This window comes from Perognathus longimembris, chromosome 9 (genome assembly GCF_023159225.1).
Source record: "Perognathus longimembris pacificus isolate PPM17 chromosome 9, ASM2315922v1, whole genome shotgun sequence".
Lineage (NCBI taxonomy): Eukaryota > Metazoa > Chordata > Mammalia > Rodentia > Heteromyidae > Perognathus > Perognathus longimembris.
Window position 1 is genome coordinate 34,641,708 of NC_063169.1, and position 21,389 is coordinate 34,663,096.

The 21,389-nt window shown below is 39.7% G+C and overlaps 1 protein-coding gene across 3 annotated transcripts in view; it reads right to left on the reverse strand.

Moving 5' to 3' along the window:
• The window catches only part of Fyn (FYN proto-oncogene, Src family tyrosine kinase), a 206,250-nt gene that overhangs the window by 30,653 nt on the left and 154,208 nt on the right, over positions 1-21,389 (reverse strand). For 2 of the 3 annotated variants that reach the window (XM_048353929.1, XM_048353930.1), the window contains 6 exons: positions 18,147-18,243; positions 11,555-11,653; positions 8,544-8,647; positions 7,345-7,494; positions 4,891-5,055; positions 1,032-1,211 (listed from right to left, as the gene is read on the reverse strand). In XM_048353929.1, the coding sequence (XP_048209886.1) occupies positions 1,032-1,211; positions 4,891-5,055; positions 7,345-7,494; positions 8,544-8,647; positions 11,555-11,653; positions 18,147-18,243 (795 nt within the window). Of the gene's footprint in view, positions 1-1,031; positions 1,212-4,332; positions 4,489-4,890; positions 5,056-7,344; positions 7,495-8,543; positions 8,648-11,554; positions 11,654-18,146; positions 18,244-21,389 lie in introns of all 3 variants that reach the window. The other variant, XM_048353931.1, reaches the window with a different exon arrangement.

Sequence of the window (21,389 nt, forward strand, 5' to 3'; positions counted from 1 at the left end):
CAGAAATAATCATTTGCAGAAGTTGCAGGCTCATGATGGCCATCACAGATTTTTTTTTCAGTGTTTTAATCACAAACTTATTTAAAAAATAACCTTGGATACAAAGGGTGAACAATCTGCCAATAAAAAATTCCAATTATGTTTTAAAAGAAAATATGTAGAAGAGAAAAATTACATTGGTTTCCTCTGATGTGCAATCCATTGCCTTATAAGGCTGTTTCTTGTTTGATTCATCTGTTTTTCCAAAACAAAGTAATCGCTGGCCCCATCCCTAACAATGTTGGTTTGATTATAAAGATACACTCATGCACATTCACACATGTGCAGGCATCGATGGAGGGAGATAAAAGACATGATATTTCTTTATCTGATATTTAAGAAGAGTATATGTGTGTGGTGCGGGGGGGGAGTTGCAATGGCGGGAACTAAATTTAGCTCAGATACCAATATCTGCTGTTAATTGTTCTGCCATACACATTTTTTTTTTTTTTTTTGGCCAGTCCTGGGCCTTGGACTCAGGGCCTGAGCACTGTCCCTGGCTTCTTCCCGCTCAAGGCTAGCACTCTGCCACTTGAGCCACAGCGCCGCTTCTGGCCGTTTTCTGTATATGTGGTGCTGGGGAATCGAACCTAGGGCCTCGTATATCCGAGGCAGGCACTCTTGCCACTAGGCTATATCCCCAGCCCATGCAAAAATAATTTTTAACAGAAGTTACTGTATTCAAATCACAGCAGGTTATCCCAACCCTCTGTATTGCCTCTGCTATTAAATTGAGTATTTTAATTTTGAAGAGGAACATTCCTGACATGTGCAACATGCAAAGGACACTACATTTCACAAGGATTTTGGGGCAAATGCAATGTTTCTCTGTTTTACAAAGGTTTTCATTAGTGAGCCCACAACTGAAGCTCCCTGATGGGACCACCTGACTTATGTAAAAATGAAGAAAAAAGTAAGCAGGCAATTCCATATTTTTCTCTGAACACCCTGTCAGTCACTGTGAGGTAGAGAAGGGAGAAGTGTTGCCCAACCTTTATTCATATACTCAGTGACAATGTAGATGGGCTCCTCAGACACCACTGCGTAGAGCTGCACCAACTTGTCATGTTTCAACTTCTTCATGATCTGTGCTTCCTCAAGGAATGATTCAGGGGACATCGTGCCTGGCTTAAGAGTCTTTATGGCTACTTTTGTGTTTCCATTCCAGGTACCTACAAACATCCCACAACATTAAGTCAAAACCAAAGACATTTTTTTCCATGGGAAGAAAATTTTCATCAGTAGCTATCTGCATAAAGTTAGATTTTAGGTTTTAAAAAATAGAATATGGTTTTATGAACAGAGTCAATTGCAAGTACTGTCAAGTATTTCAACAAGAAAAGTGAGTTTATTGATGACTATGTTCAAATATTCATTTGATTTTTTTCTTATGTAATACATAGGACCTTCTGTTTCTGGTTTTTCATATGGCTTCGAATTAATGCCCAAAGCTCTCAAGCCTTGTCTACAGGGTTTAGAAAAAAGGATGGTGATTGAATAACCACCCCTTAAGTCATAGAATGAATCTGGAAGAAATCAGAATAAGTTCTCTTTTATGGAGTATGCTACTTAAAAATATATGTCAACATATTGACAATTCCTGAGAAATAGACTTGAGGCTTTTAACTGTCTACAAAATGATTGAGTTACTTGACTGTGTCCTTGAAGAGCTGAGCTAAGTATTCAGATAAGCACCAGCAAGGCGTTTGTGTCTCCCTCAGGTAAGGCAATTTCCTCAGGCTTCCTGATGATCAGCCACAAGTACAACAGCTTCTATCAGGTAGACTGAGGAAATGAAATAGCAACCAGGAAAGATCAGAAATATCTCAACTTCACATGTTAAGATGTCCAGATGATACAAAGGCAAAGCCTAATTTATGATCACGATGAGTTACCTCAACTGTAAAATGTAGAAATGGAACTGCATTATCTCCCGGGTCTCTTGTGATTCTCAAACTAAAAAGCAAAATAAAGCCAGGAGCATGAGTGGCTCATGGCTGTAATCCTAGCAACTTAGGAGTCTCAGATCTGATGATAACAGTTCAATGCCAGCCTGGGCAGGAGAGGCCGTGAGACTCTTATCTCCAAATAATTACCAGAAAACCGGAAATGTTGCTGTGGCTGAGTGGTAGAGTGCTCAGGGTCAGCACCCAGGCCCCATGACTGACAAAAACCAAAAACCAAAAACAAAAACAAAAAAAAAAAAGAAAAAAAGAAAAAAAAGAACAAAGAAAAGGCAAAACAAAAACTCTGGGTTTTATGTGTATTTCATTGTTAGTCCTATGACTTTTTTTTTTTTTTGTGGTGGTGGGGCTTGAACTCTGGGCCTGGGCACTGTCCCTGAGCTCTTCAGCTCAAGGCTCTACCAACTTGGGCCACAGCATTGCTTCTGGTTTTCTAGTGGTTAACTGGAAATAAGAGTCTCACGGACTTTCTTGCCCAAGCTTGCTTTCAACTGCAATTCTCAGATCTCAGCCTCCTGAGTAGCTAAGAGTATAGGTGTGAGCCATTGGCACCTGGCTAGTCCTATGACTTTGAAGGATAATTTCACAAAGGGAAAAGAAAAAGTCTGTCAATTTAGATTACATGATTTTCTATTTGAAGGAGAAGGTAAGGTAAAAATCAAGATTTACTTATTTAATCAATCTAATTTTAGTATCTAAGAATTCTTTAAAATTGGAGAAATTTTTGTTAAAAATATATTTCATATAATTATAACATGTGGCCTGTAAATAGCATAACTTGGGGAAGAACCAGTGGTTTAAAGAAGAGTGTGTTTATATCTCAAAAAAATCTTCTACTAAGTGTAAATGGGAAATTTGACAATTTGCACGTGTTCTTTGTTGTAAGCACTTTTGAGCCCTGTGGGGACTGTGACTGGCTAAAGGAGATGTGAAGGTGTGCTTGAACTGTAGATGACAATAGTAGAAAACCCTGGTTGCATGTCTACAGTCACAGGATTATGAGTGCTTAACTTTTGCATTAATTCCTGTCAAAAGACAGCAGAAGTGCCTGTATATACTTATCTTAGTGAGAAAATTCCTGGATCCCTTACTGAAACTGTTTTAAGTGCTTCCTGATTTTTGTTTTGTCATCTACCTCTTCAAATGTGCCCTTTTATCTATTTCCCTTAAGTTAGCCTGGACCAATCTGAACCAATGAAAGTGGGAGTTAGAGAAGAAACACTTCAGACTTAACCATGTCTGCTGGTTAACCCATTTCTTGCCTCCTGTGGTTTTGGATTACTTATTTAATTAAAAAAATTCTAAAATATGAGCTATGACTGCATGGGTATTTTTTCGTCTGTCATCCTGGAATCTGCTGGTTGAAACCCGTACTTTGGGATTTGAGCGTTTGTGCCCCCAAAATTTAAATAGTGAGATCTTCACCTTTCATAACAATCTGCATCTCTTTAATAATAGCATCCCTTTTGATGCTGATGGCATGAGATGATGCTGATAGTTTTATATTTCATGAGAAACAGAATTTTAGTGGACTGTGTCATAATTTAAAGTTGGTCTTACAGGATCTGATTCTGATTATGTGATTTGATTAAAATCCTTAGGACCTACAATTCAATTACTGATTGAGAAGACAAAAGGGAAGGAGTTCATATAAATATATCTTAAATACTTGATGTATAATAGTAGTATATAGACTAAGAAAGGAGAAAGAGGGAGTTGATAAGCTTTATTATTCTTACTGACTTAGGTGGGAACTAAGTTCATGGATTGTCTCTGAGCAAAGCTGCAAAAGCCCCAAAGGGGATATAGTAATTTCAAAGGCCAGTACATTTGGCCTTATCAGTGACAACCAAATAAAGAGAAGTAAGCATGTATCCTGAACATATATTATCTGCCAGAGACTTTAAACCCGTAGTCCCATGTAATTCTTAAACAGTCCTATGAAGTGGTATCCAGTTACACAGATGAGAAGAGTGAGGCTTAAAGATGTTCAATAAATCCCTTGTTTATGGTTATTTGGCTGGTAAAGATTAAATCTCTGACCTCGTGAGCAAGACACTCATAGTAGTCTTTCTCTATAGTAGCCCATATAGCGTATTTTATTTTCCCATTTCTTATGAAGAAAACATACCACAATGTAGGTTTGGGTTTCCAGTTCTGCAAGTGCTTAAACAACCACATGAAACAGAACAGTCACCATATTCGGAAACCATGATGGCCTGTGCCCATCTACTCATCCAGGCTAAGAGTCTTGGCCAATACATTCAGAATTGTCCTTTGAATTGGCTCTGAGATGCAGCCCAAACAGAAAATGTGCCCTCTGCCTTACCAAGCCACACTTCAGCAAAACAACCCTGCCCCAGCTTCTTCTCCAGACACAACGAGTGACGTGCAACTTCCCAAGCATCTTTAGCCAATCCAGAAGTTTGTGGAGCACAACTTGATGAAACCACAGTTAAGTTAAAACACAAACCATCAGCTTTCTCTATGGGAGAGGGAATTGATAAAGAAAACACAGTCCTTATAATCCATAATCATGCATGCACTAGAAAAGATGGAAGGTGACTTGCCCTTTGGGGCAACATTCAACAAATATTTGCAGCTGGAAATGAAGAGCAAGCCATTTTATGCAGGCTGGAACATTACTTGTTCAATGTATTGAGTTACAAACTGAGGTTCATGTCACAGTATAATCTGAGTCATCTGCCAATCTTCCTTACTTAATATCTCACACTGAAATTTTAAAATCAAAATAAAACTGATTATTTCCTACTGGTAGTAATTCAAATTTTCTTTCTACTCATAAAAGCTTTATTTTCACCTTCCATCTTTGATGTTTGGGATTCCCAAACAAAGAGCTTAATAGAATAATGGAGTCTCAGCGTACCCATCCATACTTCCCCAAACTGCCCATTTCCCAGTCTCTTGATCAACTGCAGGGATTCTCGAGGGATTTCCCAGACATCTTTGGTTTTGACAGACAGATCGGTAAGCCTTGGCATCCCTTTGTGGCAGGGAACAACTAGGCGGCAGCAGAGACCTGCAGCTCTCTCTGATGGAGCAGGGCAGCAGTGTGAGGGAGAGAAGAGCAGAACACATGTAACAACAACACACAGGTGCAAACCCACGCTTGCCGTGGTATAGCAATACTCAGACAGTGCTGCATCAGTAGACATCTACACACACCTTGAAGATTTGACATCGTGCAACAAAACACTCATTAGAGGTGGGATAGGAGACATTTTAAAATTTAGAATACTCTGTATGCCTACGTAATATATTCCATGCACAGATAGACTGCTTTTGTTTATGTACTAAGAAAACCATTTGCAGTCCAATGTGTTAATAACATGTTCTTTGGAATCCTGCAAGCACCCTTACTGACTGAAAAAAAAAGCACATATGTACCAAAAAACGTCAGTCAGCATGACTATCCATTTTCCCCTCTGTTATCTAGAGGATAGGAGATTGCTTTGGTATGAGGATATATGAAATTGTAACTGTCGTACAAGATCCTTTCACAGAACACTGAACTGTCACGCCCTTTGTAAAACTGAAGATTAAATCTGGTGGTAACCGGGAGGACACATATTTTTCTAGTAATTGCTTTGTTATTCTGATTCTGTTATCTAATCATATATACTTGTATCACTTGCTATTTTCCATGGGGGGAAAAATCCCTTAATGTCAGACAGGAGTCTGAATTAAAAGGAAAAAAAAAAAAACCCTAACATTCGCAGGAACTTGATGTGAAAAATAAGGGAAAATAGCAGTTATTATTTGCAGGTTAGAAGTTTTTTTTTTTCTCCCTGTTTTTTAAAAAGAATACGCCTCTTAGAATCTGGAAAAGGTAGGGAAAATATTGACTAAACATCAAGTCAAAAATTAGTCAGATAAGAAGAGGTAACAAGGAGAGACCTCAGGGAAGAGGCAAAAGCTACACAGATGTCTTGCAAGAAGGATGGAGACCTTCATGCCCCTTGAAGCCTCTCAGATCCAGGAAAGCAAATGTGGTGCTACTGTTCCTTTTCAGAGAATCATGATTTACTTTTTATTCTTTCCTGTTGGATAGAATCATATTCTGAGATGTTTAGACAGGAAATTATTTGTGTCAATATTTCAAAGGCATTTTATGTGAGAAAGGGGAAAAGCAAAAGCTAATATAAAAACAAATCTAACTCAAGATGGATTTTTTTTGTGAGATTAAAAAAATGTCTATTGTTCTCCATATCCCTTCTCTCCTTCCAGCTTTACGATGTTATTCAGGTGCTCTTTCCAGCACAATATTTTCAAATGATCCAAACCCTGGGGATCCTGCTGATGTTTGGCTGTAATAAAATATATTTCAGCTTTCGAAAAAATTCTTTCAACATGCAGACATTTTGAGTATATCAGTTAAGCTCAGGGAGATATCCTGCTCCATTCTCTCAAATAATTCACTAGATTCCATATCAACCAACCAAGTTAGCGAATACCCAAATCAACTATTATTCCAGTGTTACTAATTTTTTCAATTGCTTCTATTGCCATTTTCAAAAGATTGCTTTTTTGTGCTAAAAAAAATCACACACATATTTTCCAGTGAATGTGCATAAAGAAATAGTGGAGGTCATTGCTGGCCAAGGAGAGAAAACATTTTAGCAACTGCATACAAAGCCATATTACCGAATAGAATACACAGGCTACACACCTATATACCTAATAATTAGGTTTCCAGGAGCAACAAAATAATGGTGACAGCTGGGTATCAGAACAATAACAAATGTACTTTTGAAAAAAGCAGTTGTAATACAATAGATGTAATAGATGTAAGAGCCGTGGGTCACATGTGTTTTAAGTCTCGTTAGGAAATAGAACATGATGAATCGATTGTGAATTCAGCTCGTTAGGCACATAAAATCCTAGTGCAGCCCTGTGTCAGTAGTGCTGGTTGTAAAGTGCCGGGAGAAGCCCAGCATCCCCTGTGAGGGCCTGTCCAGTCACGAATCCCTCCCTGTGACAGCTCCCTTCCTCTGCCAATCTGAATTACATATTCAGGGGACTGAGAAAAGAACTTGCACAAGATTTTTAAGTGACGATGAAAACCAAACAGTTTTCAACTCGGGGAGCCAGAATGTTATAGAACCTTCCTTCAGACATATGGAACTAATAACTGTGGTGGAACAAAAATAATGATGCCTCTCAGCCAGCATCACCATTAAGGGCTGGCAAAGAAAACTGTTTCAGGGACTTGGTGCTTATCTATAATACCTTTTCTCCCTTCTCTTCCCCTCTCCCACTCTGTGTCTACCCACATCCTCCAGCATCTCACCATTCAGCAGGGAGTTAAAATCAAGGTTACCTGAGTAGTGCTGTACAAGCTGCTGAAGTGTTTCAAACTGGGCCCGGGTGGTGATATAGTATCCACCATTGTCAAGTTTGCGAATTTTATAATGTTTGACATGGTCTCCTTTCATATCATCCCAGTCACGGATGGAAAGTGAATAGGCACCTGGTGAATATGCAAAGTTTTAGCAATGGCAAACATTTTGAGTACTAGTTCATTTTTAGTAATCTCAATTATCTGATGACCATGACTAATAATGATCAACAACAACAACACAGATACACACTGGCTATTTCTACTCAGTAACAGAATAAATACAACTTCTGCTATCTTGCAAAGGTCAGAAGCTAGTAACAATAAAATTTTCGCCCCTGAGACTGAAAGCCTCCTGGCTAATTTTTTAAAAATGCTCTTTTTGTTACTTGGTGTTTCCTAACAGGGCCCAGTCTCAGTGTCCTAGGCATGATCAAGAATAGCATGAGAACTCTAGCTGAGCTTGACTTCTGGCTTCCTTTTCCTACAGGATACAGAAGAAATGGAAGAGTCATTCCTCTAGGGGAAGCTTCAAAGTTTTACTTCACTGTACCTTACATGTAGGAGTAGAGAATGTCTGGCCTGCGAACAATGGAAGGCCTCAGAATCATCTGGTATATCATGGCCCATGTGCCTGTACTGATAATGTTGTATGGCCTGTGAATGATGCCATAATATCCAAATAGCCATTCAGATAAAAAAGGTTCTTTGCCTTGCTATGGGGACAGGTAACCAGTGTCTAACACATTAAACTCGAATATAATGCTCTTTATCCCCTTAACCTCTCTTTTTTTCTTGGCTCTAATGGGGTATTAAATAATAAAAAGGAAAGAGAAGTCTCCAATTATTAAAAAAAAAAAGAAAACAAAACAACCAGAATGATTGGCACCCGAGGACTGAGAATTTCAGGAAATTTCTAATTTTAAATAACTTCTGAAACTGATCTGTGAACATAGATCATCAATGCTGCCTTCTTTCTGAGCCTCCATATTTTTCTTCTTTTCTTTTCTTTTTTTTTTTTTTTTGAGCTGTCTAAAGTTCTAGAGCCTGGAGGAAAACTGAAAATAGGACTCTATTCACAGGGAGGGGAAGAGCTGTGGCATTTAAAATCCTCATACATTAGAGATAAGCCTTTTATCCCCACTGACTAATGCACAGATTTAAATGACAAGTTATTTTACCTTTGGTGGTTTCACTCTCTCGGATAAGAAAGGTACCTCTTGGGTTCCCAAAGGACAAAAGCTGTCGCTCAGCATCTTTGCGGCCAAGTTTTCCGAAGTACCATCTTTAAATGAGATCAAGGAAAGGACATACTTTATAATGATTATCTATGCACTTAATAGCATAGCTGTTTTTGTCCATGAATCCCCTTCCCCTCCAATTTCGTCCTCAACCCTTCCTGACATTTTTTATTAGCTTCATTCAGTTTTCTATCAATCTATTTTTGATTCTACCCCTACTCCATCTCCTTCATTCCAGAAAAAAAAATCTGATTTGAATTGTAAGTTGTTTCCTTCCCAATAGGATGACAAGAAATGGCTTGTGTTAAAACTGCCACCTGCATATACAGAAAGAGAAATCTAAGACCTTGTTTTGAAATAGCAAATTTAGGAGATGCTTCCCATGCTCAAAGTACAAGACCCTTGATTTCTGAGCATAATTATAATCCCTGGGAAATAGCAAAACAAAATTATGGTACAGAGAAAGATCATTAATCAAGACTTCTTTTTAAAGAAGGTCATTCAGAACTGATAAAGACTAAAGATGGATGCCATTTTTGCTCAAGTTCTATCAAGAGGAACACAGAAAGAAATGTCGAGTCTGATCTTGATTTGAGATGACTGCTGCCCTTGGATCTTGTTTTGATTTTCTCTTCCTATCCAGCAGGTGTGAGGACTTGGACAAGTGAAAGGCATTTATCCAGCAACTGGACTGCGATCTGTCACTCGGCTTCTCTTTAGCACAGCTGCAGGGATTGCTTACTGCACATTTGAGATTTGTGCGGTCAATGAGTATGCCCTTACAAATAAACCAATGGCACAGACATTTTAGCACTTGCCCAAACTAATGACACTACTGTGTCACTGAAGGAGGCATCACCTCAAGTCACCTCAAGATCTTTGTTACTTGTCTTCTATGTCCTCTACCCCCACCGCCCTGCACTCTTTAGCCTCACCAATGTCTGCCAATGAGTTCACATTTCAGCTGGGTGCTGAATGAGCAGCAGGTGTGCCAAGAACTCAAGGGAGAATTCTGGAGCATTCCATTAGAATCTGTGTGTAGGAACAACTTCTACAATATTTAACTGTGAAAGAATCTAGTTTCTAAATGAAGTTTCAATTCATTACACTTGAACAAAGCTATTATGTGTTCACTGTCAAATGTGAATAAAAAGAATTTCATTGAAGTTGGAAAGACACATCATGATAACTTCTCAATGATTTTAGAGGTACCCAAATTTGCAACAATCCTTAGTCTACTTGGTGTAAAGAATATTACATCAATTATTTATGAAAATTCTTTCTGGGTTTGTATAAAAAATCTAATTAAATGCTGGATAAAACAGTGGTGGAAGGGACTTGTTAGGACAATGGATTATTCCTAAAGAGTAGTATTTTAAGATAATGTAAAACCATAAAACCACAGGCATTATTTTATGATTTATTTATTTATTTTGAGACAGGGTATCACTATGTAGTTCAGGCTGGTCTTGAACTCAACATCCTCCTGCCTCTGAACATTAACCTCTGTAATTATAGGCATGTGCCACTATACTCTCTAGAAATACTTGATTGCTTAAAAATAAAATATTAAAAAGTCTGACCATTATAAATATAACTTCAATATATAGCCAGTGAGTTCCTAGTTAAATCAAGATAATGCTACATTTTGGTGATTCTTTTCATTCTGAAAGAACACAAAGATGCTTGCAAACAGAAACTCAATACAAAGACATTTAATTCACTGATGATGAAACAGTAGAGAAATGAAAAAAGAACTCAGAAGAGTGAGAAACAAAACAGATCTTAGAAGTAATACAAAGGAATTAATGATAAGAAAATGATCCAATTGGGGATTTTCCTAGAGTGTCCAATCTAATCCTTCTTTCAGTGCTTAAACAAATCCATGGCAAAATTAAATATCAGAGCCAAAGGTTGGGCTCAGTGACTGACTTTTCTTTTTTGGGGGGGCCAGTTATGGGTCTTGGTCTCAGGGCATGAGCACTATCCCTGGCTTCTTTTTGCTCAAGGCTAGCACTCTGCCACTTGAGCCACAGCGCCACTTCTGGCCATTTTCTATATAGGTGGTGCTGGGGAATCGAACCAAGGATTTCATGTATAGGAGGCAAGCACTCTTACCACTAGGCCTTATTCCCAGCCCCAGTGACTGACTTTTCTTTATTCCCTTTCCAGTGAGGCAAGTATCCAAGGAGGAAGCAGTGTTCTTCTGTTCAGGACATCATTGACTCCCTCATCACCATTCAGAAGTTAGGGCTGAATCAAGCCACTCCATCATGTCTTCCCTTTGGCAATACCTGCTCATCTCCAAGTCTGGAGAACTAACAACAGTCACCCTTTCTAGGACTTTCAGCCTACTGACCATCTTCCTAAACTGCCTCTGATGGAATATTTGTGTCAACTAACTACAACTGAGACCCCAAACAAAGAAAAGGGTCACTTGTAATCCATAACTGCAGTATTTCCCAGGATGTGAGACTCACTGTTTATGATATGATTTTAACTGCAACATAGAAGCTATATTCTCAGCACTCCTTCAATATTTCTGATTAGACTGAGGAAAAAAATCCTAGTTAAATCTTCAGTAATTATTTGCTTTTCTCTACCCAGGGAGTAGACTGTAGACCAACTTTGGGCTGTCAATAATATACACTGCAGCTAGAATTTCATCATCTTTTCATTATTTTTTAATCTATGGCAAGTTATCAGGGTTTCATTTTGGGTACTGATACAGTCTCCAAATAATTACACATTAAAAAGTGGACAGCCCTAAAAAAATATTAAGTGAATAATAGTACAAGTATTATATTCCTATGACAAAAACCAGGGCATAAAGCCTGAGAAGCACTCCAGTGAATTTCTTCTTTCTCCCATTCCAGGTCAATGGCATTTTATTGAGGAAAATAACTTTTAAAAGCGGTTAAGTGAAAATGGCAAAAGAAAACAAAACATACTCTTCTGCTTGGATTGAGTCAACTGGAGCCACATAATTGCTGGGAATATAGCCTGTCTCTCCAGTTGTCAAGGAGCGAGCCTCCCACCAATCTCCTTCCCTGGAAAGAAAAGAGAAAAAGACATGAATACATCTGCAGTTAAACTCAGTGCAATGAGAAGTCCAACAGTGTCACCTAGCCCTTGTGTCACCCAATTTCTTCAGCTTTGCTCTTTTCTTTTAATTTACAATATAAGGTCCCATTTGTGGTTTACAATCCTAGTCAGCCATGAGTTGAGAACAGTAAGCTCTCAGGTGTTCCTGGTGAATTCAGAATGGAGGGCTCTGGCTATTAAGAGGGCTGTCTTGGGAAGTGTTTGTCTGAGTGGGAGACAAACTTGCATAAAGTGGGAGGGAACCAGGCTCTGCTTACTTTAGAAAAACTGTAGATGGTCTGGAAAGGTCCAGCTGGAGTAAGTGCAAGCTTTGAATATCTGAGTTGCCTGATTTCAAGAAAATAGAGACATACTTTCTGCAGGTAGAATGATCAAGACTGCAGTAGGACAGACCCTCCTCAAGTATTTTCAGGCCAATAGGTTCTGATACACAGGAGAGAGAGGAAGGGAAGCCACAACTGGGTGGACACACAAGCAAAGGAAGCACAACTGAGAAAAGTTTGCGGTCAGACCATTTTGTTCCATGCCATGGTATAGTCTTATTCTGAGGATTTCTCACAGGATGTGAAAGGGGAGGTTTATCACATGACTCTTATGTAGACTGTGGCTGTGATTTGGGCTGTGTGTCCCTCTACCAACCTGTAGACAGGTGTACATGTAAAGACCAAGAGAACATGATTGCCCTTCAGCATATGAGACCCCTCAACTCTGACACTACAGGTCTCTTTCCTTTTTTGGTACTTGGAAGCAGCAAGAGAAAATTTAGTGGCTTTAAAAAAAATCGTTTTTTGGCTTAGCTCTGTATCAAAGCATTTGGCCAGGCAAGAAAAATGTCTTGGCTTTGGACTGGGTAAAGATTCTCTCCAGGCTGACTAAAAGGCAGAGACTAACCAGCCTCTATATCGCACTCAAGCTTTTCATTGAGTTCTCTAAAGATCAGCCTTCTGACTGGGAAAGAATACAGAATGTCATAAATGGTGGCATAAGTGTTCAATGTGGGTATAATTCTGTGAAAACGTTTGCTGGCATAAGTGATAGTACAATTCAGAAAACCAAGGAGCTAGCAAAAGTCTTTAAAACTGATACTTTAGTTTTCTGATGTCTTCTTTAATTTTATTCACTGATATTATCACGAGAAGATGAAAATTTTCATACACAAGAAATCCTTAATCATAAATTCAGCTCATATCCAGATATTTATTATCAAATGTTTATATATATCAAGGAATCTATCTATCTGTCTAGTTATCTGAGAACTCACAACCAACTTTAAGAGCTAGATGATTACTAAGTGTGTGGAATCTATATCACGCTCCTATCCGTGTCACTCTGCTCTGCAGGTGCAACTCATGAAGCTAAAAATGTTATGGGCTGGTGCTGTAAATAAATGGCAAAAGTGCCTGCCTAGCATGTCTAGCATGTACAAGGCTCTAGATCCTATATCCAGCACCACAGGAGAAAGTTAATATCTTCACAGTTTACCCTGGTCCTATTTCTATACACCACTCCTCAAAGAAATACATGTAGATTTAAGTATCACTTAGAAAATGGTTTTGAAGATGTTATTTTCACTTTAATAATGACAATTGGTTACTGCTCTGAAATTCCACTAGAGGGAGACATTTCATCATATAAAACCTGTAGCTAAGCTCCAAAGAAACATGGAATCTATGGTCTCCCTCATAGGGAATAATTAGCACAGGTTTAGGCTAGTCACAGCAGAGGATCACAAGAGCCTAATAACTATGCCCTTATGAATGCATAAGATGATGCTAAGTGAAATGAACTCCATGTTATGTAAACGACTGTTATATCACTGTTGTAATTACTTTCAAAATGCCATGTGAAACTGTAGCTTCTATTGTTGATGATCCTCTTGTATCCCCTTCCTGTGGTTGTACCCACATTATCACTGTTTATCTGAGTACACTGGATACTGTATATACTGGTATTAGAACTAGGAAAGTGAAAGGGAATATCAAAATCGGGAGACAAAGGATAAAAAGACAAATAACTCCAAAAGCAATACTTGCAAAACCATTTGGTGTAAACCAACTGAATAACTCATGGGGGAGAGGAAAAGGGGAGGGAGGAGAGGGGAATGAGGGAGGAGGTAACAAACAGTACAAGAAATGTACCCAAGGCCTAACATATGAAACTGTAACCTCTCTGTACATCACTTTGACAATAGATAAGAAAAAAACCAAAAAACCAACCTGTTGCTATCATTCCTCGATCTCCCAACCTGGGAAATGATTCAAAATGGTGAGGAAAAAATTAAATGCTTGTAGAAAGGCTTATTTTTTTAAAAATGCAGGATAACCTTCATCACATTAGTTCTAATGGAATTAAATTAAGAAAAAGAAAGGCTAGCATCAACTTCAGGATATGTGGGAATGTCAACAGGGGCAGGAAGACAATTTGGGACAAGCTGCATCTTATTAAGGTGAGCTGGCGTTAATGAAATAATGCCCAATTCAGATTCAGCATTAACTGTCTAATTTTTATCTAGGCACCCAACAGTCTACCAGATGAGAACCCAACTAACCAGCTTGTTCTGAGGTCCGGTATCAAGAGTTTATGGTTTTCTTATGTGACCTCATTAATTTCATGAGTTGCCATCCTTGATATTTTTCTAGGTCACTCAGGGTCACTTTTATCAAAGGAGACACGAAGTGATAAACATTCAATGTATTAAGTAGCAAACCTCACATTTTTCTATATTTACCACACAATCTATTACTCCTATTTTCTGCACCAGAAAATTTGGTGGGCTTAAAACATTAGCAGTTGTTGGATAAGTGACTCAATCATTTATCTTAAATGCACTAAAAGCACCAAATCACTTACAAATAAATAGTGCACACTACAAATTACACTGATCAAGGAGGATAGGATCTCTAGTGTACTACAGTGTACTACCTTTTGCTTTCATACATGATTATTGTGGATAATTATTGAAGCTGTGCAGTCCAAATATTTCACCCTTAGTGAGATATTCTTAATTTCCATATTATTCTGGTTCAAATATCTGATTAACTACTGGCACTGGGTTGAGAATGGCTTCTAATTTTTTAGTAGCCCCTGTTCATCTGATTTAAACACTTATTAAAAGAGTCCATCTCCAATTCCCAAATCCCTTTGCAGGACTTGTGGTTCCAGCTGCTGGTAGCCTAGGAACCTTGGAGCCTATGTAGAACTAACAAGTGATCTTTTCCAATTGCTGCTAGCCATGAAGAGCCCAGCCATGGAGGATCCTTTTCATAACACATACTGAATACTTTCTAAATGTGAATGCTACCCTTCTACAGAGAGCTTTATCCATAACAACTTTACCAAACGTTTGGACGAAGTCTAAACCAGAAAGGAATGTTAAACAGGCAGTCTAGGTCCAACTTATAAAAACAATTGCATTTTAAAGAATGACCATTGTGAAATGGTAAATCACTAAGCATGAAATATAAAAATCAAGGTAATGTCTATTCTGAGCACTGACAACAGGTCATTGAAACATTGCCACTTGTGCTGGGCAGCAGATTCTCTGCTTGGGGTACAAGAGCAAACTTGCATCCAATGGGGGATGTAGTACTTTAAACAAAAACCCTGTGGCCTCCAGTTATAGCCTCTTTTTGGGAAGGGAGTGGGAGGACACACTAGGAGGTGGGGAGAACACAGCCTCATCCCTCTCCCTTCAGTGAAGAGAGCCAGAGGCTGGGGAGGTTGGGGGAGGGGAAGAGCCTCAAGCCATCTGCTTCTGTGTTAGTGCTTTGTTTTTCCTTCACCATTTTCTCTTCCCTGTTATTACCCTTGACTTCAGGATATTATATTTGTTACACAAACCTTATTGTTTTTTCTATAACCTTGAAAAGGGGCATTTAAATGGCACATAGGATGAGGAATGCCATTGAATAAAGGAAGAACATAAAGGTGACAAAAATTTTTGTAATTCTTTTTTCTTAAGAGAACAGGCTCAAAGGCTTACGTTAAGGGCCACATATGCAGATCACAAATACAGATAGACTGTATCCTCCCCTTAAATGTTTATCTAAAATTCACTTTGATCACATTGAAGATCCTGTCCAGATCAACAAAGGAAGAAGTCATGTCTTTGGTAGGGATTGACTTTGCAAGTGGCCTCCAAGTGATGTCCCAATCTATTTTAAGTATGGGAGACTCCCAGAATTGTTGTGTATGGTACTTGTCCTGTTCCTCGTGGTCCTTGCCTTTTAGAACTTACACACAGTTTCCAATATGCAATCAACCTTGCCATTTAGGGAATATTATATTACCTGGGGGAGTATATGCAGAATTCAAAGTTGATAGACTCTGACAAGAGTATTCATTAAGAATCAAATGAACAATAAGGAATCATAAATCAGAAGAGATCAAAGGCAACTTCCCTCCTCCCGAACTGCCCAGCCAATTTTCCAACCCATTTCACTTGATGGTTCAGTTGCCTCTGGTTGGGTTATGTGGACCTTTCCAAGGTCACACCTGACACTGTTCTCAAGATGCCAATCCCCCCTCCCACCCCTGGGCTCTGCCACCTGCTAGCTCTGTGCTTTGGGGCAGTTCCCCAACCTAGGCCTTCAGCTCCTCAGATGTCAAGATCACAACAGTTGTTGTGACAGAATAAATGAGAGCAATTGTGTTAGCACATGGCTGACACATAAGAAGCCTTAAAAAATGACAGCTGGTTACTATTTAAAAAATTCTTGTGTGGCTTCAGGAGGTTTCCTGCAGGGGAGAAGCAGGTAAGCTACTTGATCTAAATACTGGCTGTATCTTTAAAAATACTATTGTGAGATACATGTGACAGGAAACATATCACTTAAACCATTTTCAAGTGAGAAGCTACAATGTAGTAAGTATATCTACACCATTGTACAAACACTGCCATATCTGCAGTAGTTACATGCACATTACCACTTTACTCCATTTATTCCAATAAACTAAAAAAACCCAACAAACCCAAACCTACATGTTTTAGCAATGACCATAATACTAATAAAAAACTAGGATTATGTAGACAATGTCTGCTGACATTTAGAAGAGAGATACTAGCCTCCTGTGGGGCCCTCAGGTCTTGCTACTGGACTGTGGTATGTACACAGTGTATGGTACTGATAAGGGCACCCCAGGGAAAGTCCTAGGGGTTACAACACCCTCCCCTTTCCCAGGATATGTGAGATGGTATGCACAGGCTCATATCTGCTAAAGCTGAAGAGCTGGACTTCTGGTCCTCCCATCACTAGGAAATCCAGACTTGGTGACACTCAGCCCCTGGTGACATTCTTTCCCAACCACCAGGAAGCACACAAGAGGAGGCCTGAAATATTTGCATACTGATGTGGAACACTGCCCTTTTGGGGTGTGTGTGTGAGGAGCCAGGATTTCTCTGAAGGGCCCTCATCCATTGCATACTGTCTCATTTAGCAGAGGTAATATTTTAAAAGCAGAGAGAAATTTGACCCATCCCTGTTCACTACTGCTCATGGAGAAATTAAAGACAGAATTTGACAAGTGAGTGATTGTCTCTATTAAATCTCGTCGCTCCCTGTTTAACTGGTTTTCCTAGTGAGCATGGTTAAATGCATGCATTGTAGTCATTCATGAGTGGGTAAAATCACTTCTCCTTTCCTCTCACAAAGACACTCCCAAATTTTAATCACAGGGAAACACCTCTACAGGCATGTCACCCCTTGGAATGTTTAGCAGTTGTGAAAACAGAAGGAACATGTTGCTGGCCCAGAGTGACAGATTAAGCAGTGCAATATCAGATGCAAAGAAAATCTCAAGGTAGTGAGCACCTATTGTGGGCAGCCAGGCCATGTGTCAATTGTCTGAGAAGTGCAGATTTGTGGAGATGCTTGGGGAAGTGGAGGGCTAGGCTGATGCTTTTACCACCTTGAAATGAAATTCCAAGCCCCAAACCAGAGATTCTGCTACTATTGCATACTCTATAAAGACCAATGGTGCAAGGTGCTAGACAGTACTACAAAGCATCATGGGCTCTTTACTCAAATTGAATTGCTGGAGGCTATTTAAATTAGAAAGTGTTTGTCCTTCCTTCTTTCCTTCCTCCCTCCCTCCCTCCCTCCCTCCCTCCCTCCCTCCCTCCCTCCCTCCCTCCCTCCCTTCCTTCCTTCCTTTTTGCCAGTCCTGGGCCTTGGACTCAGGGCCTGAGCACTGTCCCTGGCTTCTTTTTGCTCAAGGCTAGCACTCTGCCATTTCAGCCACAGCACCACTTCTGGCCGTTTTCTACATATGTGGTGCTGAGGAATCGAACCCAGGGCTTCATGTATATGAGGCAAGCACTCTTGCCACTAGACTATATTCCCAGCCCCTTGGTTAAGCATTTCAAACGTCTGACTAGCTGGCTGCACACTTGCCCAATGTGAAAGGCAGGCAGGCTTTCCTTTTCCCTCCAAAACTTACGAGCTGTTCAGTATTTGGAATTTTTCTCCTTTGTGAAAACTTAGGTCATCTTCCGTCCGAGCTTCATAGTCGTAAAGAGCCACAAACAGTGTCACCCCTGGCAAAACAAGCAGAGAGATGATTATACCAGTGGAAATTAATTCCAAGAAATTAATTATTCTAAATTCTCACTCTCAAAATCTAGATTTACTAAGCACTAATAACATGGTGAGGTATATAATTATGTAGGAACATCAGAGTTGGGAGCTGAATTTAGGTCTTGGTTTTTGGAAGGGAAATGATATTTGATCTAATAAAACCTGGAGTTGAAGGATGCCTCTATGTATATCTCTGGATATGGACTAGGGAAGAGACAAATGGTGCATATGTGAAAATGGAACCAGGTAACTTGAGGGAATGGTGGGGTTAGAAAAGATGGGGACAATGGTGGGAGGGGGGTACACTGACCAAGAAGCACTGCACTCTTAAGATATGTTGAATAAAACTCCATTATACAACGACAAAAAGAAATGGCAGTGGCATTCAAGTTCAGGGTTCTTTCTTTCTTTCTCCCCCTCCCCCTCTTTCTTTCTTTCTTTTTTTTTGTGATCTGCTACAAATACTGACATCTGTTAATCCCACACATTCTCTTTCCCTTGGGAGCTCACATTAAGTTCTGGGTAAAATGAATCACTCTTTTTTCTGGTCTAACAGTGATATAGAATGAAACAGGAAATGTCTTCTGCGGCTTGGAGAAAACTAGAGAAGACTCTGTGATGTTCACTCCAACTGGAAGATGCCATGGCCTTGGTACTGTAGTGTGCAGCTGGCTTGATCTTGCTAATAATACGTTCTGCTTTTTCCGTGTTCTCTTCCTTCAACTAACTGTTTTGTAATGCTCACTCATCTCCACATTCATCCTATATCTACCTATCTGGTTTCTCAAAGAAGTCATTTTCATGATGCAGATGTTTGCTAACAACAACAACAAAGTATCTAGAGTACCATTTTATACCAGGACTTGCTCTGCACAACAGGCAAAATTCTAAGGTCTAGGCTGAACCTGATGATTTGCTTCTAACTAACAAAATGCACAAAGCTGACAGATATTTCTTAGGTGAATAGGTTTTACAAAATGGTAATTTCTTCCTAGCAGACTTTCTATTGCCATGTCAGCTTGGACAAGCTGGTGAAGCAAGATGCCATGTTGGCAAGACATACATGACAATGAACAGATTCACAGCCAGTGAGGAACTAAATCCTGCCAACACCACTTCATTCCCTGTTGAGTGGTGAGATAACTATATCTTGGCCAACAACCATGACTATAGCCTGTGAGGGATCCTGAAACAGTATTCAACAAAGTCATTCCTGGATTCTTGGTTCAAGGCAATGCAGATAAGACCTATGAGATAATGGGCTGGGAATATGGCCTAGTGGTAGAGTGCTTGCCTCCTATACATGAAGCCCTGGGTTTGATTTCTCAGCACCACATATATGGAAAAAGCCAGAAGTGGCGCTGTGGCTTAAGTGGCAGAGTGCTAGCCTTGAGCAAAAAGAAGCCAGGGACAGTGCTCAGGCTCTGAGTCCAAGCCCCGAGACTGGCAAAAACAAAACAAAACAAAACAAAAACCAAACCAAAGAAAAAAGAAATATGAGATAGTAAAACACAGGGTTTTTTTTGGGGGGGGTCATTTTTCATCCTTTTTATTATCCTTAAGTAGCTGAATACAATGCATCTTGATCAATGTCACCTCTTAGTTTTTATAGATGTTAAGTTTTATAGTAATCTGTTAGACAGGAATTGAGAATGAAAACGTTTTATGTCTTGGTAACCTAACTTCTTATTTTGATCTCAATATACTTGGAAGTATCTGATGTGGTGAAACAGTGAGCAGCTACTCTTTATCAAGCTGCCATGCCATTCAGGTAGGGAGCAGATGTGACCATGGGACTGGACAAGAGTACTGTACTTGGGGGCTGGGGATATGGCCTAGTGGCAAGAGTGCCTGCCTCATATACATGAGGCCCTGGGTTCGATTCCCCAGCACCACATATACAGAAAACAGCCAGAAGTGGCGCTGTGGCTCAAGTGGCAGAGTGCTAGCCTTGAGCAAAAAAGAAGCCAGGGACAGTGCTCAGGCCCTGAGTCCAAGCCCCAGGACTGGCCAAAAAAAAAAAAAAAAAAAAAAAAAAAAGAGTGCTGTACTCGGCAGAGGGGCAGGGGCTACGTTCCACCCTACCCCAAGTGGGACTTCTTGTAGTAGAGCTAACACTTGAAGATTTTGTTGAAAGGTTACCTTAAAACAGATATTTGGATACATCTATGCTAATACCTATTCTTACTAAATACTCTATTACATAATTTACAAGAGCCAAGCCCAGTCGACCTTGTGAAAGTCAAGGCACATGAAGACTGTCTCTCCTACTCCCTCTGCTTCTGCTGATATGTTCTCACAGAGGGTTTTTATATTCTAGGAACTGAGGAGGAAATCAAAGGTGGTTACAGAGAAATGCAAACATAAGGGACCTGGCTGAAAGGGACTGAGAGTAGTGTTGTCAGAAAGGATATGTGAACACAATGAAACCAAATAGTACAAGGTAGGAAAATCGGCCAACATCTGGAGGTACTGTCTTTTAGCTTTTAAATTTAATAAAGAATTGCATGGCCTCTTCAACTAAGGTTGTTTTTGACTGCAGTGCACATCCACATGCTTAAGGCAAGTAGATCGCTCCAGTGACCTTAATGCGTAAGTCAAGTAGATCTCACCAATGACCTTAATGAAAATGATACCTGCAGACTCAGGGATTCATATCCAACTTCATGAATGAATGAACAGGAATGGTGCCTGTGCAGCATAATTAGAGAGTCAGGGTTGCAAAGCACTCCTGCTTCTTAAAATGGAGATGTGCATGCATACACATGCGTAAGTGTACGTCTTTGGTGTGTGTGTGTCTGTGTGTGTGTGTGTGTGTGTGTGCGTGTGGGTGTGCGCGCACTAACTGTACTTCTGGCTCTTCTTTTCTTCTCTATCCTCAAGAGTCAGACATAGACTACCTATATCAATCTTTCTTTCTTTCTTTCTTTCTTCATTTCCAGGTACCTTCGAGGAAGGTAGGAGATCTGAGTAAGTGTATCATACAAGTCCTGGATTAAAGGGAAAACAGAAGTTGCCACAATACAGAGTGGGCATGGCTGTTTTTTCTACTGGGCAGAGTGTGATATGGTAGTGTAAGTGAAGAGACAACGTCCAAAGGTTCTGG